A 16,924-nucleotide genomic window follows, 5' to 3' on the forward strand; every position below is an offset into this window, starting at 1 on the left:
ATTATTATTATAACTAATATTTAAAAAAAAGTTCCATATTTTGTAAAAAGATCTGAAGAATATTTTTATAACTGAAATTTATCACTACTGTTAAAAAGGGGAAAGACAAAAGATCTCATATCTTTACAAAACAAATATCTTTATTAACCCACGTTTAACTTTGTAGCTTTTTCTAATGTGTAAAAATAGTTCACTATACTTCTAAAAAAACTGAAAAAGCAAACTACATGGTAATAAAAACAACTACTCCTTAGGGCTGTTATTAAAGTTAAATGAAGAAAGTATTTTTAAAAATTACACAAATCAAAATTAGTGTGTTATATTTTTCTTATAACAAATTTCAAAATGGTAAGGAACCTTAGATATTAATGTTTCAAAATGGAGAAGAAAGCTACTGATAGCACGTAAACACAGTTACTAAATTATTTATGGAAACTGGTATTCCTAAAATACTAAAATGTTTTAAATTGTTTCTATCACTTTTTTTTATCTCTGTGCTAATTTTCTCGCGACAATTTGAGCAACAGCATTCGTAAATTGACTTAACATATCAAAGTAAAAGTGTTGCAAACACTAATATTTGTCTACGTTGTGCAATAGTTTTTGAGATGCTTTCGTTTGCACAATATAGTCATTGAATTTATATGCTTAACAATAAACACCAGTATTATCTAAAGCCACCTGCTTGATCTTCTCCTGAGAACTTAAACCTGTTGAGCTGGTTATCTTTCATTCTCCTTCTAAACAAAGATATATTAACTGAACCACAAAAATAATATTGAAAAGAACGCAAAACTAAAATACCTCTAACCATGAAGACCTGTATTTCATTAGTGTGCGTGCTTTTAATGATAAATGAATGTAAGTATTTTGCATTATTTCCATAACGTTTTACTAGGTAAACGATTTTTAACTAGAACAATGACAAAGTATGTTAAAGATACAAAAAATATTTGAAATATTTATCCGTATATTTAGGATTTGATTTACAGTCGATAAATAGCAGCCAAAATGATGTATTCTTATTAACTGCATGTTCGACTCACAAAGGGGTTATGCATTTTGATGTTGGATTTTTAATTTGCTATATCAAAATAAAAACTGTTTAACGTTCCATGATCATTTGAACGAAGAGTGGTTTACCTTTACTATCATCTCTACTTTCAGGTTTGGCCTTAGATTTTCTGTGTGATTTCGAATACCATGACTGTGGTTTGTTTAATACTAAAAGATATGCTAAATGGGTGAGAAAATATGCAAGTATAGGAGAACGTAAAGGTAAGGATATTTTAAAAAGTAACAGTGGTGCAGTTAAGAAATACTGAATTGGATATTAATTTAGTGATAAAACTAAAAATTGGTCTAAATTACAAAACTTTCACATAAAAATGTATGAAACTTTCTGAAAAGGTATAGCAATGGTACGGAATACCAATATCTTTCCATCATAAATACAACAAAAAGTTATTGATACAGATACATTTATGAATTGTGAGTATCTTAACTTTCACGGGCGACGAAGTGTTCATTTGAAATCATAAAAGAATGAGTGGTTAAAGAATAAAATAAAACCATGTCGATAATAACATTAGGTTCAAACAGGAAACTGAAATGCTGTCAGCCAAAACTATTTATCAAATTTTATAGTTACTGGCTCTCTTGAGATTGACAAGATAACTGTGTAACAAGTTTTCTTCAATATTCTAATATATTTTAATTATTTTAACTAAATTATGATGTCTAATTTCAGGATTTTTCTTGGTTGTCGATGCTGTAGAATCAAACAATAATGTGGCTGAAGTAGAGATGCCTTATTTTAGTTCGAATCAAGTCGCTAGAGGGTGCTTATCTGTTGACTACTACCTTAATGGTATAGGGGCTAACGAACTGAGAATAGATGGAGATGATTTTTATAGGTTTAACATTAAATCAGTATCTGACCGTTTTATCTATTGGAGAACTGCTGAAATAGATATTGATTTAAATTTTAAAGATATCAAGGTGAGTAAACTATTTAAGTTTAAATGTAGACTATTTAATAATCTAAACTATTTGCCAGAAACTTATTCTTTAAAGTACACGAACAACTTTATCTTTGTAATCAACACTGTTAATAAATATATATACATACACGCGCAGACATATATATATATATATATATATATATATATATATATATATATATATATATATACATATAGCTACTTTTAAGTCACGAAAGAAAAATTCGGGACGAAATATCATACGAATTAGCAGCACGAGTTTACGAACAGCACATTGAAATACCCATAATGTAAATAATGCTAATTTTGTTGTAAAATAATAAACCACAACTTTATAGTAATTGTTGACTAGTTTGGAAGGGCTGAAAGGGGAATAATATGATCATACATACTTGCGTTTCATTAATGATACTAACGTTAAAATATTAACTATAATGCGCATCTAACGTAACTAGATGTTAATCGGATAGTGTTATTTATTCTCAAGTAGACGCTTTAGCATACTAAATGTTAGCGTTATATTTCAGGAAGGCACTTTATCAATATAAAATTACGTGGCATTTTTAGTTTGTCATATTCAAGCTGTCAAAGCCTAATCCAGATTTCTAGTTACTGTGACACATGTCAAGGTTCTTTTCTCAAAACCAAGCGCCTTTTTGTTTATGCTTTATGAGAGTGCAGCAATTTACTCTGATGTATCAGAAAACAGAAACTAAGTTGTATGATCTATCCTAGTTAAAGTTTCTAAAAACAGTTATTTTAATTATTACACTATATTACGTTTTTAAACTGTGGTATTATCATTATTAATTTATATGACTGTTAATAACCATGAAAATTAGAAATCATAGTTGAATGGTGAGACTTTTTCCGAAGTTAACTAACCCTGAATAAATCACTAGATTTGGTTACCTTTCTCAACCCAGGACTGCAAAGAAGTTAGATGTCTAGCTCAAATTTAAAATATGGAGGTCCTTACTTATACCGTATGAAATCGTTTAGAGAGTTAGTTAATCAGCATGTTCAATAATGCTTATCAAATTATTATAATGTATTTTCACACATAACAAAAATAAATAGAAAATTCAAGGAAAAGCAACCTCCAAACTGGCACTCCACCAAATGCCAAGACAATTTAAAAAGTATTTTTATTTTATGGACTTCCTATCTTATAAGATTCAGTTTCTTTGATTTTGGATCTGTTTTTATTACCACCCATTACTTAAGTTAGTGAGATTAAATAATATACTTTTCCGAACCTGAAAATGTACTTCTGATACATACCTTCCCTCACCTAACACTTTTCTCGTTCAGTGCTGCTCTCTATATGCAAAAAGTTTCTACCGCAGCTTGTCTCGATACTCCCACCATTGTGTTTAACTTGATACAGCTGCCGCGTAACATGCAAATAACCATGTGACAACCCTCTACTAATAAGAGTGCGACACACCCTCCTTGTATAGGTGACTTACTTTATACTGTAGAATTCAATATTCACTACCAAATTAGGCAAAAAAAGAAAAGTAAAAAAGAGCACTGAATATGGGGAGGAACGGTAGTAAGAGTAAACATCGTAAATACATTTTCAGTTTAGAAAACGTTATAACTTCCGATACGATACCTTACCTTATCCAAAGCCCACACTGACCTGGTAGAGGGACTGATGCAAAATTAATCCAAATGAATACCATTCGAAAACGTCCAGGGAAAGCCCGTAGAGTGTGGCCTCTGTTTGTAGATGATCACACCCATGGGACCAGATATACTCATTGCCCATTGTGAAAGGATTTGGGGAGCTATCCTGACACTGCTTTATTCATTACAGTTCATGAGTTGATATGGTCTGGGATGAACATAGTTATGATACAAACAAGGAAAGGGGTCTTGTAGAACACTCCATCTTAACAGTGAATGTTATAGGCTAGAAAGGCCATCCAATTTTATGGATTAGTACAACTGAACAGGTAACACTCGTCACAGAGCAGGATCTAACGTGTACATTAGCGACCTTGAAAAGGAAGTAAAAAATATAGTTACCTACTTAGAGTTGAACTGAGGTGTGGAGAATGGTAACAAGCAGTATTTGGTATCCAGATGAAAAAGAGATGGCCACAAAATTAATGCATTGGGTGTGGTCTACATGCCAGTCTGAATTATTTCCTCCAATGGTTGATGAAATTGGGTAATCATGGTATGTGAGAAGTGCCAGATATAAGGAAAGGACACTTGGAACATACATTGGGAATCATAAGACAAATATGAATTAGCCAATCTGATATGCTGGCAAATCCATCCCTTAAGGATGAGAGGGGAAACATCACGGAGAGAAGAAGTGTTCCAATGGATAAACAAACATAAATGGGAATCATGGAAAGAAGCTTTGTGGGCAATATAACATGACACAACATAAACAGAACAGAGGAGATGATCCAGATTGGGGTAGGAATGTAAACGGGAAATTGAAGTTCGGGTGTGTGTAATGTAACCTTCATGAGCTGTCAATGTCTTGGGAAGTAAAACTGTGATCTCCTTACAGAAGAATATAATTATATTTATATAGGGAATATGATCTGTTGAGGTTGAAAACCTCTGATCTACAATGATAACAGGCAAAAAGAAACAAAAATAGGTCTTGAGGGACAAATGCTACAGTGATTGCGACAAAGGGTTCAACAAAAGGTAGGTTAATGGAGAACAATAGTGAGGTTCCAATTGGGAAGAAACATAAAATGAAGAGTATGAAGGTGAAGAAAATGCTCAATGGAAATGAGAAAAAACGGAATACATTGAAAAGGCTGGTCTACTGTTGGCAATAGTAGAAATGGAAAATCGTTATCAAACAGTCAGGTAAAAATTCAGACAAATATGGAACAGTAAAACAAGGGAGGTAACTATGGTGCAGAAACTACTGGTGAAAAACACCATTTTCTCTGCTATGCTGATAAAGAAGGAAGTCAAATGGAATGGAAGTTACTTGTGAAGAGCCCATACCATCTTGCAAGGGACTAGACAAATGTTGTGTGAAGTCAAAGTGTGGTGATGTTGGAATGATACACACTGGCAACTGAGGTTGTTGAAGAAGTTGTAAAAAAGGTGTTGAATGGAGGGTAAAAACCAAAAATTATCGTTTGGCAGATCAAAAAGGTGCAACAAAAAGGACCTGATATGGAGTGGACAAGGTAATGAATAAAGCTAAGAGTATGATAAACATATAGATAAAAGTGGGACCACTTCTAACTAAATGCACCAATTGCCAAAGTATTTGGGATTGGAGACCAAAAAGGTGGTAGCTTGTTATTGAAATGGATGGCAAATGTATCCAGGCAAAGAGTAACCTAACTCACTGATTCCACAACCATGGGAGAGAACATTACTGGCACAAGAGAGTCAATCTATAATCAAGATTTAGAGCATCCAGAATATAACACACTAGTAAGCATGTGTAATGTGAATGAGTCTAGAAAAAGTGTTCTAATGACTGGAAATAAAGCAAATGTGATTGGGTGGCCTTCGTGGATTGATATATGTGACAATGATAAAATTGTCAGAATGAATCCTGACCACTTTGTCTCATATTAAAGGTATAAAATGATCCAGAACCTGATGAATGGAAAGAATCTGTAACATATTGAAATGCATAGCTGCTTTGACTGAAGGCTAACAACTCGTGATTTTATGAGGATACAGATATGCTCCCAATCTGTCAGAGAATTGCTTGTAATAAGTAGCACCTCTAGATGGTGCAGCAGAAAAGAAACACCATGGACAATTGATACCTTTCAAAAACTTAACCAAAATGTAATTATATACTCAAAGGGTTAACCTTAAACACTTACATTATGTAACTATGACAAAAGCAAGTTAACCTTCAAATTACAGATTGTTTCTGTATCATTCACTACCAGTTGGACCCTTATACTGAACAATTAAAAATAAAGAAAAGGAAAACAGACTAAGTAACATAACTAATGTCTTTTTGAAATAAAATGCACAGAAGGCCCCACCAGAAATTGGCAAGATTAAGTGCAATATTCATGGCATGTTTATTCACACGTTTTGAGAAACTTGTATCCTCTGTAATAAACAGCCATGGACCCAGAAGCATGTAAGTTTATAAACAGTGCAAAAAAGTGTACTTAAATATGTAACCTATCAGTGATTACAGAATTAATCCTACCCAGTACTGAAAACAGACTCTTCTCCATGAGCAGCTACCTTTTAGTAAAAGTAATATTTGTTGTATGTAATATCATGTAGTGCAGAGTAATTCTTGTTTACTACATGTTATTACAATGCATGTGAATAATGGAAAGTAACTGCATGCAATACAACTGGAGTTTCATTAAATTGCAGATTTAGATTTTTTGGCAGAAAATATATTTCTGTGAGAAGTGTACTAACTGAATTTCAATTTTATATCTATCTAGTACAGTTTTGGGTGGTAACAGGGATCCATCACATACAATATAAGTATGTAAATATTAATTAATACTTTAATTACCATATTTCATAAATTATCTTTACTTTTAATTATGTAATTCTATAATAGAATCTGAAAATGACTCTTTCAGAGTAATGTATTAATTATAATTTTTCTTTTCTCAAGTTTTACTTCATAGCAAAGACAAATAATATTGGATCTGGAATTATAGCAATTGATAACATTGGTTTCAAGAGAAGAGCCTGCAGCACACCATAAAATTATTCACCTATTATGCTTTGGTTGACTGAATGGTGATAAAAGCACGACAGTTTTACAGTGACATACAGAATAACAGCTGATACTAGAAATAAATGTTCTTTCTCTTACAATTAGATCTTTTGGTTTCTTCATTTTTTTTTATTTTTTATTTTTGCAAATGGCAAACCTCACAAAATTTTTATCTTGCACCTTTTTAAGCTTCTCATTGAACTTACCCCTATTCATAGCCAGCACTGATGCACATAATGAAAATAAAGTCATTTTAATCTGTCTAGTTCAGAATAAGAAAATGTATTTAGTGGTTTGATTTGTACATTAATGTAATTCACAATTTTGTATAAATTAATTTGGAATAACAACAAGTTTGTTTTTCATCCTAAAAGAAGAAAAGAACACAACATTTAAAAGTGTTACACTTTTTATGTACTCAATACAAATACATGTTGTATGGTGATGAAAAAGTCATATGTCTAGATGATGGATATTTTTAGCTAGCACTACATAGCTGACAATCTTCCATGAAGTCTTTATAAAGGGACAAGGCTTCTTACAAGAGATGATTACAGTGGCTGCTGAAATAGTAATTACCATGGGTCAGCATACGAGGGAATAAGAGAAGGCTGTTAATACACAAGAACAGATATTCTTATTGGTTACTTGGCAACAATCATCCTTGCTGATCAATAGGATAATGAAAAATAATAAAATGATCACAAGAAGTTATTTTTACTGAGCAGTAGGCCACAATTAACTTACTGGTCAGTGGAAAAGGTAATACACTGATTAAAAAATATGTACTAAAAATTATCCTTACTGATTATTGACAACAATGATCTTGCAAAGTCAGTAGATGGGTAGTTAATAATGGTCACCACACACAAAAACAATAGCAGTCGTAAAGGTTGGTTGATGGATAACTGAAGAAGGGACACTGGCATTAAGTCTGTTGGCTATAAGTGGAACTAGACTAAATGATAGATGGTCATCAGCTATAAAGATTGAAGTTTTTGAAAGTGCATTATCAACTGGACATAATGATTTTCTGAGTGAAAATAATGGATGCCAACATTATTAACCTATTAAAGACTTGTTTACAGCAAGAAACAAGTTACAGATTGAAAGCAGATCTTCCAAATCTATCATGCTCACATTATGGTTTTCACACTTATCCATGTTTGTTACATTCATCATGATTATAATGCTGGATAAAAGATCAGTGATGTGAAAACATTAAATTCTGATGAAATAGAAGCTATACAAGAAGAGATGGTGTTGGTTTCTTTCCTGGCCAAGCTTCCTTTGCATATTTCTTTTTCTTGGGTTCTGATGGTGTCTCAGGCTCAACTCCTGGTGCATAATGGGCAAGAGAAGCAGGAACAATAGGAGCCTCTGTAGGTGGGGCTAGATCTACTTCTGGAGCAGGATTGGGGAGGTGTAAGCCCAGTTTGGCAGAAAGTGAAGGTGAAAACAGTGGACTTACAGCTCCATGGCCTGGTCTATGTAAATGATCATGCCAAACATGTCCTGCTTTAGATGCTACATTGTCCAGATTTTGATCAAGTGAGGTACTGTTTACTTTCTGCTTCTATAATAAAAAATAATTACCATGTGAATGTGTGGACAATTTTTTAAAATATATATATATTTGCAAAAATAAGAAGTAAACATGCTTTATAAAAATTATAAAGACTCACAACAAAGCACCAGTGAGTTAGTAATATTGTAATCTTCACATGTCCTGGCATTATATTGAAGGCCACATTTAAAATGTTTAATTTATATTATTACAATGCCTCTTGCTCATTATTATCTACTGATATAGTGTATCAGATACTTAGCTTATAGATAAAAATTGAGGGAAAAATAAAGTAAAATACAACATTAAGTAGAGGACATGTTTTAAATTCAAAACAATGTTTCAGTCAAAGACACCGTACTTCAGGTAAGTTTAAATCAAAATATAATAAAACATAACCTAAGTGCTAAATGTACAGTATTAACATAGAATAATTTTTAAGTTCACAATTCAAAAGGCAATTAAATTTACACAGATAATGAGAAGAATATCAAATTTATAACCTGTGAACACAGTTAATATATTCATCTATTACAAGAAAACTAGTATCCACTGGTTTGTCGGCTAGAACTCAAATCATCTATATTCTTTTAAAATGTTATTCCAAATCATAGATGATGCAGTTACACATTTCAGAGAAGGCTGAAAAAATGTTATCTGGTTTCAAAGTACAGGTTATTCTCAATACAATATGAAGTTAGTCTGGTAAGGCACTGGAAATGTTATAATTGTACTATACTGAAAATGTACATCTGACAAGTAATTATTTCCAGTCACAAAATAGCTGTTTTCATTCAGTGCTGTTCTCTGTTTGCTAAATATTTTGCATGCTACAAGCCTTTCACTCCCACACACCACTCAATTAAGATGGTTTAACTGATTGTCACATGATAGTTTGCATGCAATAAATCTTCACCAATAGAAGAATAACATTACTCACGTGACTCCCTCTATGCTATTCTACCTATTACTTAAAGTTTATGTAGAAAGTTAAGTACCAGTTGACAGTGGAGAGGAAGAGTGGGAAGTGTGAGTGGAAATAAGTACATGTTGGAAATACATTTTTACTCTAGGAAGAATATAACTTCCAATATGTTACCTTACTTCTGCTCACATACATACTCAGAATCCCACATTAAGTAGGTGGAGGAATTGGTGTGAGGGAGAAGAAGAAGCACTCATCAAAAACATCTGAAATACACTCTACTAGGGAACCCTTTAATAAGAGGATTATACGTAGGAGACCACACCACTTCTGTATCAGGTATACTCTTCACCCAGACATGAGAAAAATATGGTAGACCTGGGTGGAAAATGGTTAGGAGCACATCTTAATGGGAAAGAATACAGGTATTGGATAGTGATTCAAATTACAACATATAAACATTTCAATCTCCCTTACTGAACAGAATGTGGGTAAATTAAAGGAAGTGCTTTATTGTAAAATGGCTAGGGTGTAATGGATGGGATATGGCAAGCCAACTGCATCCAAAACTCGATCATCAGAAACTAACATCCATGTGGGGGAAGGATGAGAATCATACTCTTGACAAGTAAACTGCAATTCAAAACTCACCTGCCAGGAACAGCCATCCATGCAAGGGTTAGAAAGAGGATCATACCATCTTCTCCTCAAGTGAAGCCAACCAGAAAAAGAAATCCGACCACAAATCTATGAATGGGGCACATGTCAGCAGAGCAATATATATATCAAACTGGGAACCTGGCCTCCAGATGAACAGTTTGTTTATAATCAAGTACAAAGCTAAACAAAAGGCCCACCATGGGTATTGGAACCTGGTTTTTAGCATTCTAAGTCAGCAAACATGCTACTGTGTCACTGAGGTATTGGACAAATAGAAGCAAGAAAGATATCCTTGCGATGTGCTATGTACCACACAAACCAAATAAACCAGAACTACCTCAGACATAGAAATATCCTCAGCATAAAGACAATAAGGGGTAGAGCAAGAGAAAGAAGCAGAGCAACCAACAAGTGCACCCAACATGATCCACAACACTGGGGTAATGCACTCAAGGTAAACTGAGGGAGGGAGCAGAGACACTCTTAACACAGGCTTGAGGACTTATGGTGATTGGTTTGGCTCTATATCCAAAACTCCTGGCAACAGCACAAAACTTTCCACTTACGTTGATAAACCTCTACGGAGGAAGGATGAATGGAATATGCTAAAACTGACACTACTTACCATTACAAACTAAATCTCCTCACAAAAGACTGGGGAAAAAAACCCAGGTGTGATGATGAAGGGTAGGAAGGGCTGGAAGCACTACCTGGGATTGAGGTTGCCTCAGAAAGGATGAAGTTATGGGTAGAGGCAGTGGTTTAGCAAATTGGATGTGAAGCAGCTGGCCAGTAAGAGGCAATCAGAAAGGCTCAACATGGAGTGGCACAGATGATAGAAACCACCCTGGAAAAAAGATTGATTGTATCATATTAACTGAAAGCATTCACAGTCAGTACAAGTGGATCAGGTACAAGAGTCAAAAAACAAAAGTAACTGGTATCGTGTATTGTGGAAAATTCAATTAGGATTCAAGTGTTCCACTGACTGCATAACCACAAAAAACTTGATGATCTAGAGACCACTCTGTCAGATAAGTTTTGTTCAGATGGGAAAGAATCTTTGACAAGGTTGAAAGCACCCAGTACATGAAATTTAAGGAGATGAATAGCAGATATGTCAGCTCAAAAAAGGTTTGGTTGTTTGGCATCTATTGGTGCAGAGCAACTAGACTATCTGTGTCAAACTACTGGTAAAAAATGTAAAAGCAAAACTACTAGAAAATGCTAAAAAAATTAAGTTACAACAAAACAATGTTCAAAATTTGAATAAAAGATTTGATTCAAATTAAAATGGCAAATGGGTCATAAAAAGTTAAAAATGCAAGCAATTTAGAAAATGTGATAATTGCCAATGACACTGTTCAAAATCAGGAGTAATCCCAAAGAAAAGACGTTTATAATGGTGCCATCACTCTAGGTCATGAAACGACATGATAGTAAAGTGTGGGCTATTGTGATGTGAGTGTCACAAAGGCCACATTAGTGAATGAGTTCCAGATAAAAAAAAATGATGAGTTAAAAACTGTGACCAATGCATAGCCTAATTAGGACAACTTCCTCCTTCCAATCCTTATGGAAACAAGACAGCCAAAGAATAACAGAAGGTTTGATTTGGAAAAGTTTGTTGTGATGTTGCTCATTCCAAGTTGACTGTCAAATGGCACAAAGCCAAGCCTTCAATACAGGACCATAGTCCACATAAAAAACAGACACAGCTATGATGACACCAGAGCAGATACTGAATCAAACATTGTGGCTCCATTCAACTCTTTCCATTTTTTGAAATGGTCCTTATATACTATTACTACAATATATGGCATGTGAATAACTAATCAACAGCTTAGGATATCCCCAGAGTGGTTTTCTCAGCCATTTCATTCTTTGAGAAAACTACCACATTCCTTTAATCCACGTTTTCAATGAGGTAGGTTGTGTGTTTAGTCTGCTTAAAGTACTATATTTTTTTAAAATCTAAATACATCTTAGTTACCAAGTTTAACAAATGATAGTGGAATTCTATGATATAAGTGTAGTTATTTATTATTTTTTGGTTATTCAACTGTATATATATAAAACCTAAAAAAAACATTTTGTTTGATATCCTTCACATGCAAAATGTTAAAAGGCTTAGCAACCCATGTCCAGCAGCTGCTGAGTTCAAAGGTTGGAGCTAGAAGAGATAATTGTTTGCTTAACTTCTTTACTTATTGTTCAATATTTTAAGAATAATAGGTTTAATAATTTATTTCTAAATATTAATAATCTATATACAAATATAATGGATAAAAATAGAAAAGTGACTGTATATTAGAAAATACTAGTTCACTAAAACACAGCTAAGACAGGGAAGACAAAGTTTTATATTACTTAATATGGTAATATGAGTACACATGCACTGCCTCATTACAAGTTGTGTAATGTTAGAAGGAAGGTCAATATACTAGAAAATAATAAATATATATATATATAATGTTATGAGACTTAGACTACTTAGACTAAAAATTTGTACTTTTGTATTATGATATGTAGTCATTCTAGCACAGGAAAAATCAAAATTTATATTTATTTTCTAATTTTTTTTATGATAGTTATGAGGTTGGCCAACTGACAAACCCCAAATAGGGAATATTAGATAACACAAAATATAAAGTCTTACTCAAAAGAAATGTTTGAAATGTATTTAGGAGATTTTAGAGATTACACAAATAATATATGAGATTTTGAGGAGGAAGAATAGTTTTTTAATAATAACATGAAATAATTTTGCACATGGACTAGTAACAAAAATGATTTTTTGTGCACAAAAAACTCTCAATCTTTACTTAAAGTCTACCAAATTTTGTGAAAATATATATGCTGCTTCAAAAATCATAGCATAAATACTTAATGTATGCAAATGTGTAGATGAACTCATGTACATTATAGCAAGCCCTTTAAGAAAGGATTAATGTTATCAAGATTAAAACAGAAACCTTGACAGTTCCAGTATGTCAATGTAGCCATTTTATTTAGGTGGAGAAGAATAGGTTGGAAATCCTTCTGTTCATGACCACATTTTTTTCTTTATTAGAAAAAAGTCTGTCTACCTCCATGGATTCTGCTCTTGTTCGAGTTGGCAGGTCTCTCTCAATAAATGTAGATTTCAGCAACTGAGGGCACGAATGAATGATCATTTTACATCTCAGGGCCAAAGAAAGTGGACTCAAGCAGAATCCAGAAGCCAAGGCTAAAGGAAGTTGACCCAGGCAGCCACTGGAAGGAATGGTGGGGTCAGAGACAGGAGCTGACACTGAATTGTCAACTCACTTATCCAAAGAGGGAAAAAACTTTTCACAAGATTTGAGAATGACTCTGATGGAGGCACAGACAGTAGCAGTGTTAAGTATTGCAGCAGCATAAGTCCAATGGAGTTGAAGACAACAAATTCTAAGTTTCAGGGTTAAGAAATGTTGTTAATAGTTTTTAAACACGGTACCTTTTTCTCTTCTATTCACTTAGAGCAATAACGAAAGTAAGAAGGGTGGGAATCACCACAGTTAATACAGTGAGGTTCCAGTTTGCACTCACAGGTATTGTGGTCTCTGCCACCATAATAAGCACACGTCCAAGAACCATGACATGATGCCTTTGAATGTCGAAACCACAGGAATGTATGACTGTGCCTTACAGTTCAGATAATCTGCTTTGACAGAGGAAGGTAAAGGTGGACATAGTGATGTAAATATCACAGTTGATGCAATGGTTGGCAGCATAATTTTGTCCTTGCAATTGGAGATACGGCACACTGCAGAAAAGCCTTGGCTGAAGAAAGCAGCAAGGATTTCCAACTCAAGAATACTCTTTAAATTCCTCTCAATGATCACTCCTCTGGAGGAATTCAGAGTAGCATGTGGAGTAACATCAAGGGGTATTTACCCAATAACCTGAGAATTCAGGAAGAGTTCAGCATCTTTTGATGTAGATGTTTCCATTAAAATGTTCCTAGAACACAGTTTCTGGATGGACTTGGGAGAGCTTGCAAGCCCCTCTCAATCCCTTCTGAATGAAAAAGGAAAACATTTGCCCTAAGGATTTGTCATATAAAGAATGAAAGATTAAAAATTGAGGTATAGGATCTTCATAACAGAGTCATCTGTGTGTTGTTGTTTATCCATAAGATGTATTACTATTTTATTTTTTCAAGGATTGAGTTATTCATGATAAGTAGAGGAAGATTCAGTGCCCAATTACTCTGTCCACCATGGAGTCCTACAAGTAGACCCACTACAATGCCAAACAAGGACACTGCAGCAATGCCAGGGTTTCATGAGTACTACATTGAAACACCAGCATCAGATATAATGCCCACAACACTGGTACTTGGTTGATACTAACCCACCTGTCTCCAGTAATTGAAGGCTAAAGTTGTGTGTTGGGCTTGGACCCTTCCACCACCAGGATCTTCTCTACCTCTTCATGTGTTGTCACACATGGCAAAAATATGGGTGGATGTTCAGATCCTAGAACAGATAAACTGAAAATACAGAAATCAATGTATATGTATCCACTCCCCACAAAGGGAAGAAAAACAAGTGCCTCCCAGGTATATTGATATATGCCATCACTGTGCACTTGTGAGAATGGATAATAACCAGATAGTTTCTGGCAAAATGAAGCAAATGGTTTAAAACCTAATATACGGCAAGAAGCTCCAGGATATTGATAACGTGAGACAACTCAGTCTGACACCACTGACCTGAAAATTCTTGCTGCCCAGCCTTTAAGCAAAGTGTACACGAAAATATGTAGATCTGGATAATGGGGAGGAATACTCACTGTTGTGTAAGGAGGGAAGGTAATAGAAACATCCAAGAGATCTTTTGCAAGATTATACTGGTTGTAAAGTCCACTGAATAAATCTCATAAATCTCAAATTGAGCATAGGATAAACAGGATAATCAGGGTCCAAACAAGTTTGGCATGTTCAAGAGCATACTGGGTAACATCAGGAGAAGGTTAATTCAACAACTAATTACAGATAAATCCATAGTCAAGATTCCCCCACCTGGAGCTGAGTAAATATGCTGGTAGAAGGTATAACCTCCAAAGTGGTAACATGAACTTTGGAACTCATAGTGCAAAATAATAACCAAACACAACTGTGTTGATAAAAATATACAGAGTATGAAAAAGTTTGTAATGAATGATGGTCTATAACTGGGTAGAAATATAAAAAAATTCCATTTTAGAATAAGTTATAAATTAATACTATTAGATAATAAATAGTGAATCAATGTAAAATTAAAAAAATAAAACTTGAGGAGAGCACAAAGTATGTGCTGTAATAAGTTGGTTGGTTTGGTGTTTCATGGCATAAAGCAGCTACGCTATCTGTGCCAAACATCTGGTAAAAAGTTAAGATTAAAATAAATTTAGTAAAATTCATAAAAGGAAATTAAGGTAAAACAAAATAAAATAAAAAAAACAATATTAATAGCATAAAACCAATGTTTACATCTTGTCAACAACATCAAGAGAAAAACTACAATAATACAAGTTGTAAAGGACTTTCTGTAGCATAATTGTAATTATCATAACTCACCAGGAAGACTAACAAGCAAGTACAAAAACCACTGTTAGTCACCTGAAGTTGGTCTTTCCAGTCCTGGTTCTGAAAGATTTGATGTTATGGCTATTTTCAAAAAGTAAAGCAATAAAAGTTGTAAAAGACCTACAGCAAAATTTTAATAATAACTCACCAGAATGACTAACAGGTAGTTCAAACAGCAGCGTTAGTCGCATGAAGTTGGCCTTTCTAGTCCTGGTTTCAAGTTATTTGATGTTATGGCCATTTTTTTAATATCAAATTGAACTAGATGGACTTCGATTCTCACGTTAAAAAAGGTCTAATGTACAAATTAAAAAACTTAAATAACATTAAAAAGATTAATGGCCTTTAAAAAATTAAAAAAACATTTCAAAGGTGGACAGTGTCACCATTACCAATAATACTGTTTAATGTTATGGATAAACCTTGGGACAAAACATGTTTAAAATGGTGCCGTCGTTGAGAGTCATAATGATAGCAAAACAGTAAAATGTGGCTTATTGTGACCTAAGTGTTACATAGACAACACATTGGTGCATCACTCCCAGATAAAATAAAATGATGAGTTAAAAAACTGTGACCAATGCGTAGTCTAGTTAGAACAACTTCCTCTTTTTGATCCTTATGGAAACAAGACAGCCAAAGTCTAATATAGGGTTTTATTTGGAAAAAAAAAAAAAAAAAATTATTTGATTGTGTCAAATTGTGACTCACTCCAAGTCAACTGCCAACTGGCCCATATACAGGACCATAGTCCACGTATGGAACAGGCACAGAGGTGATAGTGCTAGAGCAGATATATTTAGCTGTGGTTTCCAAGAGCTCGTTTCCATGAGTACCAAAGTGGCCTGGTATCCAGAAATACTGAATAGAAGTAGATGTTAAAGAGAAATGGGCCAGTTGTTTTTGAATATGGGCAAGAAAGGGTGTGAACTAACATGAGGCAATTCCAGGACCAGTAGAGAACTAAGTGAGTCAGTATAAATAGTGCAGTTTGAGTACTGCTTAGCTTCGATGTGATCCAGGGTAAGAGAAATGGTGTACAGTTCAGCAGTGAACACAGAAGCTGTAGAGGGGATTCTGCACACAACCACCAAATCACAACAAACCATGACAGAGCCCACACACTCACCTGATTTCAAACAATCTGTACAAATAGGAATGGAAGGATGGTTCGAAAGATGTTCAGCAAATAACAGACAGTATTTCCAATTGGGAGTGTCTTCTTTTCTCAGATGACTTAAAGATAAGGTCACATTTTTGGGATTCTAATAAGCCATGGTGGGATGGGCTGACCACTGAATACAGCAATATTATCCAAGGACAGACCCAATTCATCCAACTGTGCCTGGATACGAAAGCCAAAAGGAGCAATGGTAGATCATCTGTTCTGAAAAAGTATGGCCACCGAGGAAGGAAAGCACAACCCCAGATGGGATACTTTGGTAAGGAATGTTTCATCATAAGT

The 16,924-nt window shown here is 34.2% G+C and overlaps 2 protein-coding genes across 5 annotated transcripts in view; one reads left to right on the forward strand and one right to left on the reverse strand.

Annotated features, from left to right (window-relative positions):
- The first annotated feature begins 704 nt into the window (after nt 1-704).
- LOC143230389 (uncharacterized) lies at nt 705-6,815 on the forward strand. Its single transcript, XM_076463887.1, has 4 exons — nt 705-861; nt 1,168-1,278; nt 1,751-2,001; nt 6,610-6,815. Exons 1-4 carry the CDS (start codon nt 813-815, stop codon nt 6,700-6,702), a joined length of 504 nt encoding a protein of 167 aa, XP_076320002.1. The 5' UTR covers nt 705-812; the 3' UTR covers nt 6,703-6,815.
- A 290-nt stretch (nt 6,816-7,105) lies between these two features.
- Nucleotides 7,106-16,924, reverse strand: part of NiPp1 (nuclear inhibitor of protein phosphatase 1) — a 55,228-nt gene continuing 45,409 nt past the window's right edge. For all 4 annotated transcript variants that reach the window (XM_076463882.1, XM_076463883.1, XM_076463884.1 and 1 more), the window contains one exon: nt 7,106-8,290. In XM_076463882.1, coding sequence (XP_076319997.1) covers nt 7,958-8,290 — 333 coding nt within the window. In that variant the 3' untranslated portion in view covers nt 7,106-7,957. The remainder of the gene's footprint in view (nt 8,291-16,924) is intronic.

This window comes from Tachypleus tridentatus, chromosome 10 (assembly GCF_004210375.1).
Source record: "Tachypleus tridentatus isolate NWPU-2018 chromosome 10, ASM421037v1, whole genome shotgun sequence".
Taxonomy (NCBI): Eukaryota; Metazoa; Arthropoda; class Merostomata; order Xiphosura; family Limulidae; genus Tachypleus; species Tachypleus tridentatus.

Coding starts and splice junctions, on each gene's coding strand:
- LOC143230389 (XM_076463887.1), top strand. CDS start 813: ATGAAGACCTGTATTTCATTAGTGTGCGTGCTTTTAATGATAAATGAA. Junction 862..1,167: donor GCTTTTAATGATAAATGAAT/GTAAGTATTTTG, acceptor CTCTACTTTCAG/GTTTGGCCTTAGATTTTCTG. Junction 1,279..1,750: donor AAGTATAGGAGAACGTAAAG/GTAAGGATATTT, acceptor GTCTAATTTCAG/GATTTTTCTTGGTTGTCGAT.